Source organism: Geotrypetes seraphini, chromosome 1, assembly GCF_902459505.1.
Source record: "Geotrypetes seraphini chromosome 1, aGeoSer1.1, whole genome shotgun sequence".
Classification (NCBI taxonomy): Eukaryota; Metazoa; Chordata; class Amphibia; order Gymnophiona; family Dermophiidae; genus Geotrypetes; species Geotrypetes seraphini.
This window is the reverse complement of record NC_047084.1, coordinates 502501905-502517718: the sequence shown is the minus strand read 5'-3', so window position 1 is coordinate 502517718 and position 15814 is coordinate 502501905. Positions and strand designations below refer to the sequence as shown.

The 15814-nt window shown below is 47.4% G+C and overlaps 2 protein-coding genes across 4 annotated transcripts in view; one reads left to right on the top strand and one right to left on the bottom strand.

Annotated features, from left to right (window-relative positions):
* The window catches only part of TUT7 (terminal uridylyl transferase 7), a 317026-nt gene that overhangs the window by 275278 nt on the left and 25934 nt on the right, over positions 1–15814 (bottom strand). The gene's annotated exons all lie outside the window — the stretch shown is intronic.
* LOC117351859 (ATP synthase subunit delta, mitochondrial-like) lies at positions 11140–11666 on the top strand. Its single transcript, XM_033927711.1, has one exon. The coding sequence runs from the start codon at positions 11157–11159 to the stop codon at positions 11649–11651; it is 495 nt and encodes a 164-aa protein (XP_033783602.1). The 5' UTR covers positions 11140–11156; the 3' UTR covers positions 11652–11666.

The following is a 15814-nucleotide window of genomic DNA, read 5'->3' as shown; positions in this document are numbered from 1 at the left end:
TCTCCTGCCATGCTTGATGTCAATTCCAAACCAAAAGGTTTATCATACTGGATCTGTATGGCTTTTAGTAACCTCTTTTGCATATGCAGAGTCTACAACAAATGTCCCAATGATCAGGACCCAGAACCTGAACACACCAATTATGGGGGTCAGAGCGTAAAATGGTCCAGTTACATTTTTTGAAGCTACTCAGTACTCTTTTTGACATAGAGTGAAAAACAGCCGATGTGAAATCAAAGGCTTGATGGCCCAGGGAACTCACATGAAAAGTATGCTGAAAAATGTTGACGTTCTCTGCGACAAAAAAGGGCCTCAAAGTGTCCTGAAGGCCAAAAAGCAAAAGTTTGACAGAATTCAATCAAACATAAGGGAACTGCTAAAAAAATGAAAAAAAATAAAGAATTATTAAGAAATTAACAAAATACTAATATTGGGAACTTATACAAAAAGACTTCCAAGTTTAACATGCTGAGGATATACCAGACAAAACTTCTTGGCTCCGTGGAAAACTAAGAACTGATGGTACCATGGGTTAACGTTGGGCAGGAAGACATCAGCACACATGCAGTATGGGCACTGCTTAAAGATTTAAAGTAACAGTGCACTTAGCAGTGCCCTTACCAGATTCAAAGGATGACGTCACCTACATGTAAGAATATATTGCCTGCTTGTCCTCGAAGAACATAGGCTTTCAGAGCAACAAAACAACAAAAGATTGTTGAACAGATCGGATGTTCTAGAGCAGACCATTTCATAAGGGATTTACCATATATACTCAAATATAAGTTGATCAGAATATAAGTTGAGACCCCCATTTTTTTCCCCAAAAAGGAGGGAAAATGGTTGACTCGAATATAAGACAGGGGCTTAATATTCAAGTGCCTGCCAGGATCTGCACAAAGTGCCCTCCTCCCTCACCTACCAGTCTCTGCATCCAGCCCCCCTCACTCCCTGCCAAGTTCTGCACTCAGTCCCCTTCCCTCCCTGCCAGGCTCTGCACCCTACCCTCCCCCTCCCTCCCTCACTGCCCTGTACAATCTCCCTCCCTTCCCAGCAGCCTCAAATGAAGCAGGACAGCAGGAAGACCACTCCTGCTCCACGCACTGGCTGGCTACCAAGGACCTGAAATGAACATGGGGGAGGTGGAATCAGCCAGTGGTCTTGAATGGAGCAGAAAGGCAGGAAGATCACTCCTGCTCCGTGTACAGGCTGGCCACATGGGACCTGAAAGGTACATGGGGGAGGTGGGAGGGAGCTGTGAATGTCCAATTTCGGCAGGCACAAGAAGCAGAAGGGATTCTTCCTGTTCCGTCCACCGTGAGGCTGTTGAGAGGAGGGTGCGGGGGAGGGTTGGAGTCGGCCATGACGGGAGGCCAGTCTTGCGGCAGGTCCTGTGGAGGCCTGCAATAGGTCTGGGGGGAGGGCGGTTAGGTGATGGCCCAAATATAAGTCAAGACCCCCATTTTTGGTCCACTTTTTGGCCCAAAAATCTCATCTTATATTCGAGAGTAACTTTAGACTTCTTCTCTAAATACTCCTCATATCTGTAAGTAAACAAACTAAATTCAACCATGCAGTATACCGTATTTTCGCGGATATAACGCGCACCATTGTAAAACGCGCACAGGGGTATAGCGCGCAGAAATCACGATGATATGTACAAAAACTTTTCTATACCGCGCTCAGGCATATAACGCGCATGCTGCCCGACTCTCCTTTCGCCCGCCCTGACTTTCCGTGCGCTGTCCCGACTCTCCGTTCACCCCCCTGACTTCCGTGCACTGTCCTCCCTTGAAGTCCTGTCCCCCCTTGAAGGTCTGTCCCCATCCTGAAAGCCTGATGCCCCCCCCGACGTCCGATACATCCCCCCCCCCGGCAGGACCACTCGCACCCTCACCCCGAAGGACCGCCGACTCCCCAACAATATCGGGCCAGGAGGGAGCCCAAACCCTCCTGGCCACGGCGACCCCCCTAACCCCACCCCGCACTACATTACGGGCAGGAGGGATCCCAGGCCCTCCTGCCCTCGACGCAAACCCCCTCCCCCCAACGACCGCCCCCCCCCAAGAACCTCCGCCCGTCCCCCAGCCGACCCGCGACCCCCCTGGCCGACCCCCACGACACCCCCACCCGCCTTCCCCGTACCTTTGTGTAGTTGGGCCAGAAGGGAGCCCAAACCCTCCTGGCCACGGCGCCCCCCTAACCCCACCCCGCACTACATTACGGGCAGGAGGGATCCCAGGCCCTCCTGCCCTCGACGCAACCCCCCCTCCCCCCCAGCCGACCCGCGACCCCCCTGGCCGACCCCCACGACCCCCCCCCACCCCCCTTCCCCGTACCTTTGGAAGTTGGCCGGACAGACGGGAGCCAAACCCGCCTGTCCGGCAGGCAGCCAACGAAGGAATGAGGCCGGATTGGCCCATCCGTCCTAAAGCTCCGCCTACTGGTGGGGCCTAAGGCGCGTGGGCCAATCAGAATAGGCCCTGGAGCCTTAGGTCCCACCTGGGGGCGCGGCCTGAGACACATGGTCGGGTTTGGCCCATGTGCCTCAGGCCGCGCCCCCAGGTGGGACCTAAGGCTCCAGGGCCTATTCTGATTGGCCCACGCGCCTTAGGCCCCACCAGTAGGCGGAGCTTTAGGACGGATGGGCCAATCCGGCCTCATTCCTTCGTTGGCTGCCTGCCGGACAGGCGGGTTTGGCTCCCGTCTGTCCGGCCAACTTCCAAAGGTACGGGGAAGGGGGGTCGTGGGGGTCGGCCAGGGGGGTCGCGGGTCGGCTGGGGGGGGGGGGGGTTTGCGTCGAGGGCAGGAGGGCCTGGGATCCCTCCTGCCCGTAATGTAGTGCGGGGGGGGGTTAGGGGGTCGCCGTGGCCAGGAGGGTTTGGGCTCCCTTCTGGCCCAACTACACAAAGGTACGGGGAAGGCGGGTGGGGGTGTCGTGGGGGTCGGCCAGGGGGGTCGCGGGTCGGCTGGGGGACGGGCGGAGGTTCTTGGGGGGGGGGGCGGTCGTTGGAGGGAGGGGGGTTTGCGTCGAGGGCAGGAGGGCCTGGGATCCCTCCTGCCCGTAATGTAGTGCGGGGTGGGGTTAGGGGGTCGCCGTGGCCAGGAGGGTTTGGGCTCCCTCCTGGCCCGATATTGTTGGGGAGTCGGCGGTCCTTCGGGGTGAGGGTGCGAGTGGTCCTGCCGGGGGGGGGGATGTATCGGACGTCGGGGAGTCGGCCGGGCAAGAGGGCTTGGGCTCCCTCTTGCTCCGATCGTGGATGCGGGTGCGGGTGGGAGCGCGTGCGAGCGGTCGTTCGGGGTGGGGGTGCGAGCGGTCCTGCTGGGGGGGGTGAATCGGGCGTCGGGCGGGGTGGGAACTATGTTTAAAAACTTTTGTATACCGCGCTCAGGCATATAACGCGCGAGGGGTATGCGCGGTACGTAAAATCACGTATAACGCGCGCGTTATATCCGCGAAAATACGGTAATTATCTTGCTATAAATTTTTCCAAGATGTCAATACTAAAGAGGATCATACTAGTGCAAACTATCATTTGAGTGCTCTTAACATTCAGAAGAAATGTTATATTATCTCACATATAAGCACCTGTTTGTCACGAAATAGCAGCCTAATGATTTAAAGCAGCAAGCTGAGAACCAGTGAAGTTGGTTTTCAAATACCCCTGCTGCTCCTTACGACCATGAGCATGTAATTTACTTCTCCATTGTCTCAGGTACAAACTCAATTTAGAAGGCATCTGGGTACAGAAAATATCCAAGTTATCTGAATGTAGCTTACTTTGAGCTACCATTGAAGTGTAAGCAAAATAAAAATTTGCATAAAATAAGAAATCAGTGTTAATAGATTAAAACAGGGCTTAACTTGAAGATATAATGAAATAGAACTGTGGAGCCAAGGGAGTGGGCCAGGGTCAGAAGCAACAGAAGATAGATTTTAACGATACTGTAAATGTATATTACCCATTGATGGTTGTTTTAGAGGTACTCTGATTAAGATAGATGTTAACGATACTGTAAATGTATACTATCTGTTGATCCAAATGGTCCGGATTATATAAATCTTTAAATGTTTTACGGCCTCAGCCCCACCATTCCACCACTAATACAAAATTTATAGGGTGAAGAATTATGTGGACTTTCATCATGATGAAAGTCCACATAAGAACATAAGAACATAAGCATAAGAACATAATTCTTCACCCTATAAATTTTGTATTAGTGGTGGAATGGTGGGGCTGAGGCCGTAAAACATTTAAAGATTTATATAATCCGGACCATTTGGATGATTCAAGATATATATTGGTGATTGTTCCAGGGCACTAATAGTTATAAAATATTTACATCATTTCTTATACTATCTGTTGATGGCATACTTTGTTAGAAGAAAATATAAGATGTTATATATTTCAACTATAAACCACTTGGAACTGTGTTTAAGCGGGCTATAAATGTGGAATTAAATTAAACTAAATTAAAATTAAGAAGAGAGATTGGATTTAGGAGCAGAATGATTGTTCTCTGCTCAGCTCCAGGCTCATACTTTTCCCCTCCTCTTCCCTGCAGAGTTCCAGGAAAAGAGGCTGGAGAATTCCCCTGCTGCTCTGGAATCTGAACAGAAACATAACAGCATGCAAGGCTGTTTCCGCAGAAATTAAATCCTGGATTAAAACCACAGAATAAAATGACAGATAAACAACAAAGAGCCGGAATCTATAAACAGCGCTAGCAGCAACCACCTAAAAAACAGCCGCCAATCACATATCATGCAACGGCACCATTTATAGAATCATGACTTCGTGAAAGGTAGGTAACAGAAACTTAGACTAGGGTTTTAAAGGCCTCCATTTCTGGTGCCTTTATCTGAATCACAGCCTCGGAGGGGCTTTACAACGGCTAACACCACTTCTAGCGTTAGCCATGCCTATAGTGACGTTAGGTGTCTTAAAGCGCCTCCATAGCTGCAAATCACGTGAAAAGTAAGTGCCAGAAATGTAGGCCTTTAAAACCCTAGCCTACATTTCCAGTGCCTACTTTTCAAGAAGTCATGATGAAGGTGCTGTTTTTCTAAACACCTACTTAAAAAAAAAAAACCACTAAACTATTTTAATCCTGTTTAAATGGCTGTTTCCACTTAAGTTAGGCACCTAACTTAAGGTGCCGTTTATAGAAAATGAGCCAAAAATCTTCATCTTTTGTCATTTTTCCCTGTCTGTCTGACTTCTGCCTTACATCCCTTATATTAAGGGCTCCTTTTACTAAGCTGTGATAGCGGTTTTAGCTCACGCTTAGTGCGCGCTGAATTGCCGCGCACGCTAGACCTTAACGCCAGCATTGAGCTGGCGTCAGTTCTAGCCATGTAGCGCGGGTTTAGCGCGCGCTAAAAACGCTATCGCAGCTTAATAAAAGGAGCCGTAAGTGTTCCATAATTTTATCATAGTCATTCATGAACTTGTTACCACTTTGCCTCCACTATCTCTATTTGAGGGCTTTCCCTGTATTCAATATAGTCTAGTAAAAAAAAAAAAAAGTATTTTCTCATTTTCTCAAGTCAATGACCCCCTTTCCTCTAAACTTACTTCTACTCCCAAAAAAAGGGTTCAAGGGGAGTGTGTGGCGCAGTGGTTAAAGCTACAGCCTCAGCATCCTGAGGTTGTGGGTTCAAACCCTAGGCAAGTCACTTAATCCCCCCATTGCTCCAGGTACATTAGATAGATTGTGAGCTCACTGGGACAGATAGGGAAAAATGCTCGAGTACCTGAATAAATGCATGTAAACCGTTCTGAGCTCCCCTGGGAGAACGGTATAGAAAATTGAATAAATAAAAAAAATAGGTGTGCATCATAAGTTTCAGGTTTTCAATGCCTAAATCCTTCCAGAGCAGTCTTCTCTTGAGTAAGCTCTACTCAGCTTGTATTTTTGAGTATCATATTAAAAATCCCTATTCACCTTTTTTTTTTTAACCCAATTTCAAATCCTTTTCCCAGGTGTTGCTCTGCATTTTTCCTCACATTTTTCCTTGTTCTTTGCTTCTCACTTCTATCCTTTCCGTTTCTTTCTCCCATCTAGTTCTCTTCTTTCTAGTCTCATATTATTCTGACCTTCTTTCCCATGTGTTCTGGTTCTTCCTTTCTTTTCTCATCTAGTCAGTACCCTTCCATTTCCTACCTTGTTTCTTCCCCATTCCTTTGATCTCCCCTCTCATTCACTCAATTACAAATTATTTTTGTCCTCCCTTTTCTGTTTTCATCCTTTTTGTTCCTTTTCAATTGTATTTTGCTTATAAAAATGATAGTAGGAGAGAATATTAAAACAATCATTAAGTGCTTTGATGATTTACTAAGATTTTTAGGTGAATTTTATAGCTCAGGGACTACAAACTAAAAAGTATGCAGAAAAATTAAGTGTGGTGAAGTCTACCTGAAAAGTGAAGGCAATATCATATATGACGAGGAAGAGGCAGCAGCAGAGCATGGGCGTAAGCAGAAAAATTAGGCAGCAGCAGTTGAATATGTTGAGAAACAGCAGGTCAAAAGAGCTAATGGGAGTTACCAGAGCAACATGTCATAGAAAGTTCTAGAATTCTCATGACATCACAAATTTCACCATGAATCTCAGCCATGCAACCTTCTATAAGAATGTCAATTATGCTCTGCATGCAACAGCTAACTGTTACTCAGATTAATCTATTTCCATAAGCAGGACTCCAGTCAAATGGACCCTGGAGAGATGGAATCCTGCTCAAGTTCTGGCTCTAATCATCATGTACTTTTGAGGAGGGTACCTCTTTGAACTTATGCTACTTATTAGGGATAGACAGCAATAATTTTTTTTTTCTGTTTCAAAAACCACACCATTTAACTCAAAACAAATAATGTTAAGTGTGTGCCACATATACTTTTCTTAGAGTGTGTGCCATTTGCACACAGTGCTTACTTTTTTTATAATAGTGGGCACATGTTCAAGCCACTTTATACATGTACATTATCCCCCCAGATTCTATATAGATCATCCAAAGGCAGATGCACGTGTGAATTAATTAGTTAATGAGCCATTAACAATTATGGGCATATTTAATAATAATAATTTATTCTTGTATACCGCCAAAGCCATAATAGTTCAAGGCGGTTTACAATGAGAAGCACTGGACAATCAGTGAAAAAACACAATACAAATCATCAGAAATACATACAATTTAAAAGGGGACGAATGGGGTCAGGGGTGCTTCAAAAACTTAGGCTCAGCATTATAGAATTCCTGGTTTGCACGCCAGGATTTACATCAGATTTCACCAGGTGTAAGTTCTAACACCCAAAGTTGGGCACATGAATCGGCGCTAAGCACTATTCCAGTGTGTCTCAAACTTTCTCGAGCCAGGACACACCAAAGGTAGTGGCCACAGCTTGAGGCACCCAGAAGTACGCAGACGTCACATCAACGTCCGCGCATGTGCAGAGGCCCTCCAGATGGGCCCTGAGACGCCAGTAGGGGGTAGCCAGCAGAGAAGAGGGCCAGAGAGGAGAGGCACTGGTGCCAGCTGATTGCCTACAGCAGGGTTTCTCAATTACCGTATTTTCACGCATATAACACGCGCATTATACACGATTTTTACAAACCGTGCATAACCTTGCGCGTTATACGCGTGAGCACGTTTTACAACTTTTTTTTTACATAGTTCCCCCCGACGTCCGATTCACCCCCCCCCCGCAGGACCGCTCGCACCTCCACCTCGAAGGACCGCTCGCACACACCCGCACCCCCACCCCGAAGGACCGCTCGCACACACTCCCACCCCCACCCTGAAGGACCGCTCGCACCCCCACAGCCTCCCGACCCCCCCCCCCATCATGTAGAAGCTCCTACCGGTGTCCTGCTGCTTCCTCTTGGCGGTCCCGGCCCTTCTGTGAGCCCTGCGTCTGCGCTGCTTCCTCTTCCGGCAGTCCCGCCCTTTCTCTGACGTCAGAAAGCGCCGCTCGAGAACAACCAAGTGAAGAAACTGCTGATGTGGTGGTCACATGAGAATACATACAAATAATATCACGGTTTCCTTATGAAATGTCAAACTCGGAGAAACAAAGTGACCCATAGGAAATCCATTGCCAGTCTGATCAATTCCCCCTTCTTGAGCACTACGAAGAAAATGGAATAACAATCCCTAGTTCCGGAAGAGCAGAAACTATTGTCCCAAGTTCTAGCAATCTGGGAAGGGGATCTCGCACCAGCGTCACCTTTGGATACTCAATACACAGTGACACCAAGAAAGAAGCAAAGGTGCAAACAACTTGAAAGAAAAATCCAAAGACCCGCAACCTGATAGTACCATATCTCCCTTTCTGCGAGAAAGCCGAAAGCGCAGTCAAAGGAAGTAAGGACCCCTTCCAAGTGAAGCAGATGACAGGTAACGAGCTGGAGGAGAGTCGTAAATCCTGAATAGAAGAAAGGAACTCTCCTGAGAACATACTAGGCTTGCAACATAATAACGAGTATGATTAATCTGCAGCAGCCTGTGCGATCGGAACACCGCATGGCAGCTTCTCCAAAATACAACTGCCCTTAAAGGGAAAATTCTTATTTAATTTTTATTTTTTATATTTAATTTTATATGTTTTGTTGTTTAATTGTTCAATGTGGCCCAGGGAAAGCAAAAGAATGGACACCCCTACAGTAGACCCTGATACGCTAGAAATATAAAAAGACAGTTGAGCTCGCAGGAAATTGTGAATAGCCATTATGCCCCTAGAACTGCTCCAAATGTGCAGAAAGCAGGTCTAAAGCGTTACCAGACACATTCAGCGCTGCATAAATGGCACCAATATTACGGAAACATCCAAACCTACATAGTCTCCCCCTAGGAGACGCCGAGAGAGATGAAGAGATACCCGAATGAAGCACCGGGAACTCTCCGGCGACTGACATAAATTATACAATGAATTGCCTTCCGCCAACCCAGTACGGAGGTAAGCCGAAACTGGGTGGTTAAGCATGGAGTAGATTCTCCCTCTAAGTGCTTGCAGAGACTCCCACAGGAGATAACGCTATCGCGGCAGATCAAACAACTCGGGAGACCTCCACACACCGAGCTCTAATATCTTATTAATGCAGAAAACTGCTAGCACTGCCAACGCATCTGACTCCTAAGGCATAGAAGCTGCGGCAGACGTCAATAACAGTCAGCTAAAAAAGAAATGCACCGAATGCTATGGCACCCCCCACCAGCGCAGGAGCGCGAGCCTCTTGCTTGCTGGAAGACAGTGGCTCCCAGCCCACGGTAAAACAACTTACCAGCTGGATAAGTAACACAGTCATGGCAAACCGAACTCAAGGCTGCTCCATTGATAACTCTATCCACGCTGTGGTGATCTTGGCAGTGCAAGAGAACAGGCATGTGTCTGTTGTGCCGGTCCCCTTCAATTGTGTTGTAAACACAGGGAGACTGTGGAAGGCGCAGAGAAAAGAAGCTGCCAAAACAGACTCCAAGAACGCCGCGGTTCATCCGCCAGCGTTGAAGCAAAAGCGCAAGCCACCCGCTTGCGGAAAGGCACTGGCTCCACAAACAGCGCCAATCTTGGCAATTTGAACACAGCCGTGGCACCCGCTGTGCAAAGGGCAGCCCCAGTGAACAGGCTGCAAACATTAGGACTCTCCCGCCCATGAACTAGAACAAGCTTGCGCCTCCCACACGCGGGTAGGCACCGATTCAAACAACCATGCCTAAAACACCAATCTGGAGCCCTTCACGGAAACATCCACACATTCCAAAATATATTCTCTACATACTGCAAATTTTCCACTGTCCAACAAAGTTAAGCAGTTGAGAAAGAAATTATCTATGTAGTGAACCACGCTACCGCACAGCTGCAGGTTCCCCAGAACAAAACATAATACCAACAACAAAAACCCATAGGTCTAATACAACCTCAAAACAAAGCACACAGCTCCAACACCACTAGAAAATATATAACCCGCAGAAGCAATGTAAAAAAGGAATACTCACAACCTGGCTGACAGGGCTGGCAGATGCCGGTAGACACCGGTTGAGCACCCCTGATAAGAACATAAGAACATAAGAAGTTGCCTCCGCTGAGTCAGACCAGAGGTCCATCTCGCCCAGCGGTCCGCTCTCGCGGCGGCCCATCAGGCCCACTGCCTGAACAGTGGTCTCTGACTAATTTTACAAATTTCCTCTAATCCTATCCCTATAACCTTACCTCTACTCTTATCTGTACCCCTCAATCCCTTTGTCCTCCAGGTACCTGTCCAGACCTTCTTTGAAGCCCTGTAGCGTGCTTCTGCTTATCACATCCTCCGGTAGCGCGTTCCATGTATCCACCACCCTCTGGGTGAAAAAGAACTTCCTGGCATTTATTCTAAACCTTTCCCCTCTCAATTTCTCCGAGTGCCCCCTTGTACTTGTGGTTCCCCATAGTTTGAAAAATCTATCCCTGTCCACTTTTTCTATGCCCTTCATGATCTTGAAGGTTTCTATCATGACTCCTCTAAGTCGTCGCTTTTCCAGCGAGAAAAGCCCCAGCTTTTTCAGTCTGTTAGTATATGAGAGGTCCCCCATACCCTTTATTAGCTTAGTTGCTCTTCTCTGGACTCTCTCAAGTACCACCATATCCTTCTTGAGGTACGGCGACCAGTACTGGACACAGTACTCCAGGTGCGGGCGCACCATTGCACGATACAGTGGCAGGATGACTTCCTTCGTCCTGGTCGTGATACCTTTCTTAATGATACCCAACATTCTGTTCGCTTTCCTTGAGGCTGTGGCGCACTGCGCCGACGCCTTCAATGTTGTGTCCACCATCACTCCCAGGTCTCTTTCAAGGTTGCTCACCCCTAGCGGTGATCCCCCCATCTTGTAAGTGAACATCGGGTTCTTCTTCCCAACATGCATGACCTTCTATGTTGAAGCTCATTTGCCACTTTTTGGCCCACTCTTCCAGCGTTGTCAGATCTTTTTGGAGGTCTTCGCAGTCCTCCATGATTTTGACCCTGCTGTATAGTTTAGTGTCATCCGCAAATTTAATAACCTCACATTTTGTTCCCGCCTCCAGGTCGTTAATAAATATATTGAACAGAAGGGTTTGCGACCGCGGCCCCAGGCTCCGTGTCCTTGCCGTCGTTCCCTCGTGTGCCCTGGTCGCTCCGCTATGCAGTCCATCCATCGACTCCTGTTGTTCCGCCGCGGTTTCTATCAGGCCCGCCGGTTGTATGCAGAGGTTGCCGCTGCTGCTACACAGATGTCCTTTACCTTTGCTTCTCCCACCCAGGTATATTACAGTGGTGCCAATGTGAAGCAGGTTGATGTACCCACATTGACTGGTGTATTTGGTATTCTTCCGGCTCACGTCCCTACACTGCAAGTTCTTCGACTTGGTGTTGTAACTGTCTTCAGTGAGGATGGAACTGCAACAAAATTCTTTGTGAGCAGCGGTTCTGTAACTGTCAATGCAGACTCCTCAGTGCAGCTCCTGGCTGAAGAGGCCTTTACTCTGGATATGCTGGATAGCAATACTGCCAGAACAAACTTGGAAAAGGCTCAGTCAAATCTTTTGAGCGTATCATCAGATGAAGTCAGCAAAGCTGAGGCTCTGATCAGGGTGGAAGCCTGTGAAGCCATTGTGAAGTCACTAGAGGGACTCTAGGACTTCCAAGCTCTTAATGGTCATCTTCACTTCCCCCTCTATACAGATTTAAGGGACAAAATGATGGTATTGGACAACTTTCAACAAATAAAAGGAACACACATTTGAAAAAAAAAAAAAAAAAGAGGTGGTCCCAGCACCGACCCCTGCGGAACTCCGCTCGTGACCCATTTCCAATCCGAGTAATGGCCCTTTACTCCAACCCTCTGTTTCCTGTCCGCCAGCCAGTTTTGGATCCATCGGTGGACCACCCCTTGCACCCCATGGTTCCATAGCTTCCTTAGCAGTCTTTCCTGTGGTACCTTGTCAAAGGCTTTTTGGAAGTCAAGGTAAATGATGTCTATGGATTCCCCTTTATCCACCTGGCTGTTTACCCCCTCAAAGAAGTATAATAAGTTCGTGAGGCATGACCTGCCCTTGCAGAAGCCATGCTGGCTCGACTTTAGCTGCCCATTGTTTTCGATGTGTTCCCAGATGCTGTCTTTAATCAGCGCTTCCATCATCTTTCCCGGGACAGAGGTCAAGCTCTCCGGCCTGTAGTTTCCCGGGTCTCCCCTTGAGCCTTTCTTGAAGATGGGCGTGACATTTGCTATTTTCCAGTCCTCCGGAATCTCTCCAGTTTTTAAGGATAGGTTGCATATCTGTCGAAGTGGCTCAGCTATTTCGTTCCTCAGTTCCTTGAGTACCCTTGAGTGAATGCCGTCTGGACCTGGCGATTTGTCGCTCTTTAGCCTGTCTATCTGCCTGAGTACATCCACCTTGCTCACCTCTAGTTGGACCAGATTTTCATCCTGATCTCCTTTTACGATCTCCTCGGGTTCCGGAATGTTGGTTGTGTCCTCCCTTGTGAAAACTGACGTGAAGAACTCATTTAACCTGTCCGCTATCTCCTTTTCCTCTTTTACCACTCCCTTTCTGTCTCCATCATCCAGGGGTCCCACTTCCTCCCTAGCTGGTTGCTTCCCCTTGACGTACCTGTAGAATGATTTGAAGTTTGTTGCTTCCCCTGCCAATCTTTCTTCATACTCTCTTTTTGCTTTCCTAACCACTCGGTGACACTCCTTTTGGTGTTTTTTATGCTCCTTTTGGTTGTCCTCTGTCTGGTCTTTTTTCCATTTTTTGAATGATGCCTTCTTATCACTTATCACCTTTTTCACGGCATTTGTTATCCACACTGGGTTTTTTGTTCTAATTTTTTTGCACCCTTTCCTGAACTTGGGGACGCACAGGTTCTGTGCTTCGTGCACCGTGCTCTTGAGTAGGGTCCAGGCTTTTTCTACGGACTCCATCTTCCTTGCGGTATCGTTGAGTTTCTTTCCCACAATTTTCCTCATGGCATCATAATTCCCTTTTTTGAAGTTGAAAGCTGTCGTTGTGGTTCTTTTCACCTTTGATGATCCAATTTCTAGCCTGTACTGGATCGTGTTGTGATCGCTGTTTCCTAGTGGGGCTAGTACTGCCACCTCCTTAGCGGGTCCCCCTAGTCCGTTGAAGATTAGGTCAAGAGTGGCATCTCCCCGTGTTGGTTCCGTGACCAGCTGTTCCATGAAACAGTCCCTCGTGACCTCCATGAATTTGGTCTCCCTCATACAGTTTAAGTGCCCGATGCTCCAGTCTATTCCCGGGTAGTTGAAGTCCCCCATCACCACCACACTTCCGCTTTTGCATAACTGCCTCAGTTCGGCCTCCAGGTCCTGGTCGATTTCTTCTGATTGTCTAGGTGGGCGATAGTACAGGCCCAATTTTATATCTGCTCCTGTTCCTCCTGGTAGCTTAACCCATAGTGATTCCAAGTCCTCCGCCCTTACTGTTGTTTCCATCCTGGTTGAAGGTATGGAATCTTTTATATATAGCGCTATTCCTCCACCCTTTTTGTGTGACCTATCTCTCCTGTAGAGTTTGAACCCTGGTAAAGCCACATCCCATTCATTGTCATCGGACCACCACGTTTCTGTGACTCCAATTATGTCTAGGCCCTTTGTGCTGGCCAATACTTCCAGCTCTCCCATTTTAGCCCTTAGGCTCCTAGCATTAGTGTACAGGCAGTTTAAGTCCCGGTTGTTCGCCTTTCTTGCTGGTTTTCCTCGTGGTTTGGCGCTCCTGGCGACCCCCTCGTGAGTTGCCAGTCCTCAAGCCTCGTCTCGGTCATCCTCCTCCTGTGGTGTGTCTGTTTCATCCTCAGCCTATTTCCTCATTTTTGATTGTCCCTCTGGATTCCGTTGTTCTCTGTTAGTCCTGTATGCCAGTTTTATTTGTGTCCTAGACTCCTGCAATTTGTCCTTAGGTCCTTTTTCAAAAAATTCCCACTCAGTCCTGAGCCCTCTTTTACAGTGTCCTCGTTCAAGGTCCTTGGCCCTGAGCATCTGCATTGCGTCCTTAAGTCCTTTTCCCAAAAATTCCCACTCAGCCCCTATCCCTTTTTTACAATGTCCTTGCTCAATGTCCTTGGCCCTGGGCCCTTGTATTGCTTCCTTAGGTCCTTTTTCAAAACATTCCCATTTAGTCCCGAGCCCTCTTTTACAACGTCCTTGCTCAGTATCCTTATTTGATACTTTTGTCCGATGTGTCAGATTGACTGTCGGCTTTCCCCACTTCCTCAGTTTAAAGCCAAGTCTATGGCGCTCTGGACGTTGCGTGCCAGCAACCTCGTCCCAGTCGTGCTCAGGTGCAGTCCGTCTCTCCTGTAGAGCTTATTCTTTCCCAAGAAAGTTGTCCAGTTCCGAACAAAAAGGAAACCCTCCTCCTCACACCATCTCCTGAGCCAACCGTTTATTGCTTGTAGTTCGCTCTGCCTCCATGCACAATCATAAATAGCAAATGGTCTCTTTTTATTTTTTTTAGGGAAAGAAGAAAAAATAAAGACCCAGGTAGCCCTCTATCACTGGAGGGAGGGTGAGGCAGGGACCTTGGGGGGCCCAGGTGCAACCCCTAAAGCCGGCACCGTTTAGCCGGACACCCCTGTCTCACTGAAGAGAAAATCTCAACAGGAGAAATAGCATTGCCAGCTCACTGAAGAGAAACCTCAACAGGAGAAAATAAAGTTCCAGTCACAGCCAGAATCCAGGAGCTATTTGAATAGCGACCATCACGTGCTGGGAGATAGAGCATACTGAAGATACAGGAGGAGTGCCAGCCAATAGGATCACCTGTTAATCAGTTTCTCTATCTCCGCCTGCTGGTAGATGTGTGCTATCCCATTGGTCTCTGGATTCATCTACTGCTGTTGCTAAGGAATAACATTTTTGCAAATTGCTAGAGCAGCTCACTAGAGAATGACAAGAGGTCAAATTTTACTCCATCCCCACAGGAACTCATTATCCTGTCCCATCCCAGAGAGTTCTTTCGCTGTCCCTGCCCCACTCATGCAAGCTCTGTCCTTATCTGCACAAGCCTCAAACACTTTAAAATCATAAATGTTTGAGGCTTGTGTGATTAAAGCAGAGCTTACAGGAATGGGACAGGGACAAAACTCGTGAGGATGGGGCGAGGAAAATGAGTTCCTGCGGGGACAGGGACAAATTTATCCCCGTGTCATTTTCTACAGCTCACTATGGTCCATCACATCCCTCTTCCAGTCACTATTTCTTTTATTCAATATTTATCATGGTGAATGGAATATAAATCAGTTATATATAGGTAAACAACAACACAGATTGTTTAGTTTTTTATTAGTGACACAAATGGATGAGTTGGCTAGGTAAGATACAGAGACAGACATAATAGCTGGGAAAACAAAAGTTATATAAGCAAAGCTAGAAAGAAATGAGAGAAAAAAAAAACATTTTAATTCTCCTGGCAAGAATTATCAGCATGCAGCAAGACAGAATTCTCCAAATATTTTTTTCTATTTGAAGATAGACCCCTTCAGAGAATTTCAATGGCCTCCTTTCACCTTTTTAAAAAAATACTGTATAATTGCAAGTGCTACCCTAAAATTAAGGCCCCCTTTTATCAAGCCACGTTAGGGTTTTAAAAAAAAACAAAAAAACACCCCCAAAAAACCGACAACCACTGTGGTAAAAGCTCTACCACTTATAGGAATTCCAACTTGGCTTGATAAAAGGGGGACTAAATGCTTTGATATTGCAGCCTTAGGGAGGCTGTGCCTCAGACTATATTTGGATAAAATGCTGTTAATTTCTGTACATTACCCTCTGATTTTA